Consider the following 4,799-nt stretch of genomic DNA (forward strand, 5'->3'; position numbering starts at 1 on the left):
CACTGACTAATGCCTGTGGCCAGGTCTGAAATGTTTCTTTAGAAGAAAAAAAAAAGAAACTACATATTATGAACACATAAGCTGAGCTGCAATTCTCATTCCTAAATGTCCCAGTTGTGGCTGAGATGACGGAAAAGTAAATGGATCCAAAGCCCTGAGCTATTCAAAGTTTAGACTGACCTTGATGGTCTGCATGGCCTTGACAACAGTAACTTAGGCGACTCCCAATGTCAGTGAATAATTTAACCTTGCTCCTGCAGCAACAAGGCGCTACGCAACCCCACTTTGTCAAGAACGGGGGCGTTCCCTAACAACAAAGCCAGAGTGAGGGCGCCTGGGGAATTCAGCACGCTGCACAGCTACATTGAGAATGTTTTGAGTTGTCGAACATGTGAATATGGCAGCGAGTATTCCGTCATTATGCAGCGCACTACACATGAAACACGGTCGTTCAGAAAGAGCCTATAAGCTTGCCACCACTGGCGAAAATGAGTGAGCGTTGACATTCAATTAAAGAGCCAGCCCACAACTTCAATAAAGCATTTAGTATAAAGATCAACTGGTATCTTATATCCAGACTTTACATTCAAACTGTATACGTCTACTCTCTGTCCAGGAAACTGGCTGACACAAAAGAGCAAAGTGAGTTCCACTTAACCTAAGCTTTCCAACCACTCCTCAAACCTTTTAAAATCAGCGTACGACTGAGTGCAATGGGCTTAAATTTCATTCCATGCAACTCCACCCATGTCTGACTCGACAACTTCCACAACTTGCAGCCTGTAGTAGCTTAGAGCTCTACTACAGTGCATCGAACAGCAGTCACTTTCATAAACAGAAATCGTTTGATGCAACGTAAACTTATAACGCGTCTTTTTGTGCACATCTTGTAACCTGTTTTGTTGGTACGGGTCAGCTTATAGCCTAGTTGTTGAGATTTTCAGACTGAGCAACGCAGTGTAATCCACCTCACATACATGGAATACACGAAGCATAGTCCTGAATATTATAACTCAACGACTGTACTCTACTCCCCAGCTCAAAAATCTCGCTTTGAATGGGCTCCCTGCTGAGTGGGTATTACGTGCGTCAGGTTTTACAGTTCCACGTCTGTCATTCTGGTCTGCAGGTCGACTTGAACAACGTCAGGCTACTGACCCTCGACAAAAAAGCAAGCACAGACAGCAAATTAATACAAGATCAGAAATTGTATTTGGCAATTTTTAAACAAGTGCATACACGTACAGCTAGAAGCATTTCAGTTTCGCCAAGTGCTCGTAGAGTTGCATTAGTCACATTCTACGTTTAACAGGGACTGCCACCAGACCTAAAAGTACATCAAGAAATTGTTAAACATCGACAGAGGAACGTAGTCCATTATAATGAGTACATACCTTTATCTTCAAAAATATAGAAACACAATGTATTCAAAAAATCAAAAAATTATACAGCCATGTTTACGAAGTATACACTTCCCTTGTGTCCAATATGTACAAGTCCGTTAGTTTCAGTTTGGATGGTATGCATGGGATATTCATATTTATATATTTATATAGGTTCATACTTTTTCGTATTTCAAAAAAAGATCATATGTAAAATCAGGGGTCCCTTTCCTTTTTTACTTTCACATCTCCTGCAAGGATGGTGGCTATTTCACCTTGCATGAAAGCCCACGGTACGTTCGAGCCCACCAGCGGACATTTCTCCCCGCTTGGGCAGTAAACTTCGCCCGTGGCTCCTTGCTGTTTGATGCTTTCCCGGGAACACGGGAAACAGAACTTGTGTGAGGGCACCGACGGGCATTGGACGAAGTGCGTGTCCTCCAGTCGCTCGTGACACAACGTGCAGCAGAGGGGTATGCTGCTGGGAACGGAGGAGTCCGGAATGCTTTGAGGATGCACCTGGTCTATACCGGGCACATGAGGTGTTCCCGCACCTGAACCGTCCCTCTGGGCGACTCTCCGTTGGTTCACGGACGACGGTGACAGCGGGCTGCTGCTGTTCCTGCGGGTGGTGGAGTGAACTTGATTGGCATCCTTCGGCGAGCTGTTGCCCCCTGCGTTGTCCGCCGCCAGAATGAGCGCAGCCATCGGAGACTGGCCGTTCTGCGCTGCCTCGGGCGGGGTGGTGCGGGAGTGTGGCGATATCGTGGACTGCTGTGAGGCGAAGCTTGGCGGAGGGACGGGGGGCATCTTCAGACCATCCGCGGGGGACGGTAGCCATTGCGGGCCGTCTCCGTTCATCTTGACGGCTGTGCCGTCCTCGGGTTCAGGTGAAGCCTTCCTCTTCATGTTCCTGGGATGTTTCCCCCTGTCTGGAGGATATAGAGGGTTAATGCGTGCCTTATGACAGATGCGCATACTTACAAGCAATAACAACAACACTAGCCTCGGCTACTTCAAAAATACAGTGTGCAAATCAAGTCACACCAAATTGCAAATGCAACCCTTGATGTCATGTCGGTCAGTTACACAATCTACGCATTCACAAGAAAATGCGCCACATGCAAAAGTAGCCTAGGCTAGAGTTGGCTTTGATCAGCGGAAATATCTGCTGGCGCTTTTGAAGCCGGGCGGCTGACTCATGATGGTCTGGGCTCATTCAAATGAGAACCTGAATGCAAAGTTAGTGCTGCCAACATCAGACAGTTTCGTCTTCTTATGCAATCAAATGTTTTAGTTACTATAAGTATTTCTGTAGCCTACCTGATTTGGAGGCTGATGCTCCGGTATCGTAACCCGCCATCGCCCTTTGTTGCAACACCGGGTGGTCTTTCTTGAACCTGTTGTCGAAAGGGTGAAGACCCATAATATCCCTCACTGTCTTGCCCTTGATCCAGTCATCGGCGCGGTTCTTGTGGCTCTCGCTGATGTCCGGCGTCATGCTGTCCGGTCTGTGCTTGTCTTTCACTTCCCTCTCGTGCTCCGTGCTAGACACAGAGGCTGGTCGTTTGCTGCTGAGCTCGCTGGCGTTGGCCACTAACGCGGAGGGATGTCCCATCTGTCCCGGTCTGCCATTGATGGCGTGCACTGGGTTCATACTCCCATTCACTAAAGGCACTAGATTCGGAGGGACAGGGTTAGTTCTACGAGGGTTAGGACTCTGTCGGTTCAGCTCCGGTGGATCGTCCGGTTTAGGGAATCCATTTGGGACAGGAATGCCGTTTGCTTGTCTCCCGGACTGATACTCAGGTCCCAGCCTGGGCGGACGGTCAGAGAGAGGGTAGCGATCCAGTGGCTGTGGGGGTCGTGAGCCGGGATCTCCTGACGAATGGTTGAGTGACTGAATTTCCTTGCCCGAGAGCTGTTGCTTTCCCGGACCCGGAGACCGACCCTCCTGAAAGCCATGGGCCCTCTTAAGTTGCCGGGCGGTCTCAATCACAAACTCGATTCGATCTGCTCCTTCATAGTTGACACATCCCCTGCAGACGGGTTCGGTAAAATCCCATATCATAGCCCACGGCATGCGCGGCAAGTCACATAAATAACATGACTGCCTTCTAGAAGCAGCAACCGCCGCAGACGACATCTCTCTCGAAAAACTGAGGAAAATGTTTTCTTCCCAAACGTCCGTGAATCTACCTCCGTTCCTGAGAAACTAAATACTACACGTTCCGTTTCAACAGAGCCGTCCTGTGCAGAGAACAGAAACAACAATTAAGTCACAACCAGAACTTCATGGCAGTGTGTACTTTACTACGGCGCGCCTCTATCTATCTCTCACCCACTACTACTCGGCTAGCTCAATGTGGAGCAGTGACGTCATCACCGAACACTAACTTGTGGTTCCAGCTCCAATTCTATTTACTTGATTCTTCGACAGCCCCCTGTTAGCGCATGCTCTGTCAGTCTGCCTCTGCCCCCTTTTTCATTTAATCATTTGAACCGCTGCCAGAACAACGACTAGCTACCTCCGACCGATGTAGAAAAAGCTTGTGCGGGGACTGGATGCGGCAACTTTCTTTAACGTTACGCTTGTTGATGCATTTTGCTTGTATCCGTTAGGTTTTAATGTAAGAATTTAACTTTGACTGAATTTAATCTCGAATATTTTATTTGGCTACTCCCTCAGGGAATGGACACGGTGAGACCCTTTCTTTGTTCACTTGATTTAAAATTGTTATAATGGAGATTAAACGTGCAAAGTATTTTGAGTTTTTTTGGATCTGCACCAGCTTTCGTCGTAGTGGCGATTTTGCCTACGTTTATGGGCAAAGTAACCAGTCGTGTAGCCTAGTAGCCAACCTATTCCCCATTTCTTTTCGTCGTATACAGACAAGATATGAGCTACTGGCTTATTTTTCATGGATACTGGATTGTTGTTTACAATCAATTAAACGACGAACTTCCTATTTTTTAAATCCCAAGATTCAGACATCAAAGAGTTAATACTCCCTGTGGCGTCACCAACACCCTCCTGTTCTCGACTTCTCGACGCATGCTCACAAAGTATTCGACTGTAAGTAATTGGCACTTTGAACCTAGTGTAGCATATCCACATTCCAGTCAGTACGGTAGTGCCGCGTCAGACAGGCAACTGCGCTGTGCTCTGTTGTGAAAGTCTATGGTTCCAGCCACGGCCCCTAAATTGTTACAACATGCATACATGAGGAATGTTGGTTGACTGATTTTTTGGATTGCTCATATACGCATAATTCTTTCACATATAGGCCATTCATTACTTTTGGTAACTTGTTTCGTTTTTAGAGCTTATTTTAGTCTTGTTTGTGTAGACTATCAAATAAATTAGAATTCGAGAATATGGGCTAATAATTATAATAAAAAGCATTCACTCTGAAG

At 46.8% G+C, this 4,799-nt stretch overlaps 1 protein-coding gene across 1 annotated transcript; it reads right to left on the bottom strand.

Moving 5' to 3' along the window:
- Positions 1 to 1,189: 1,189 nt before the first annotated feature.
- Positions 1,190 to 3,794, bottom strand: irf2bp2a (interferon regulatory factor 2 binding protein 2a). The gene is made up of 2 exons (XM_062519125.1): positions 2,706 to 3,794; positions 1,190 to 2,314 (listed from the first exon to the last, which is right to left on the bottom strand). Exons 1-2 carry the CDS (start codon positions 3,526 to 3,528, stop codon positions 1,599 to 1,601), a joined length of 1,539 nt encoding a protein of 512 aa, XP_062375109.1. The 5' UTR covers positions 3,529 to 3,794; the 3' UTR covers positions 1,190 to 1,598.
- Positions 3,795 to 4,799: the final 1,005 nt, after the last annotated feature.

This window comes from Sardina pilchardus, chromosome 18 (genome assembly GCF_963854185.1).
Source record: "Sardina pilchardus chromosome 18, fSarPil1.1, whole genome shotgun sequence".
In the NCBI taxonomy this organism is placed as follows: Eukaryota; Metazoa; Chordata; class Actinopteri; order Clupeiformes; family Clupeidae; genus Sardina; species Sardina pilchardus.

Excerpts from the sequence above, each read along its gene's own strand:
- irf2bp2a (XM_062519125.1), bottom strand. The coding sequence starts at position 3,528 with ATGTCGTCTGCGGCGGTTGCTGCTTCTAGAAGGCAGTCATGTTATTTA. Across the intron at positions 2,315-2,705 it reads AGCATCAGCCTCCAAATCAG|ACAGGGGGAAACATCCCAGG; the intron begins GTAGGCTACAGA and ends TATATCCTCCAG.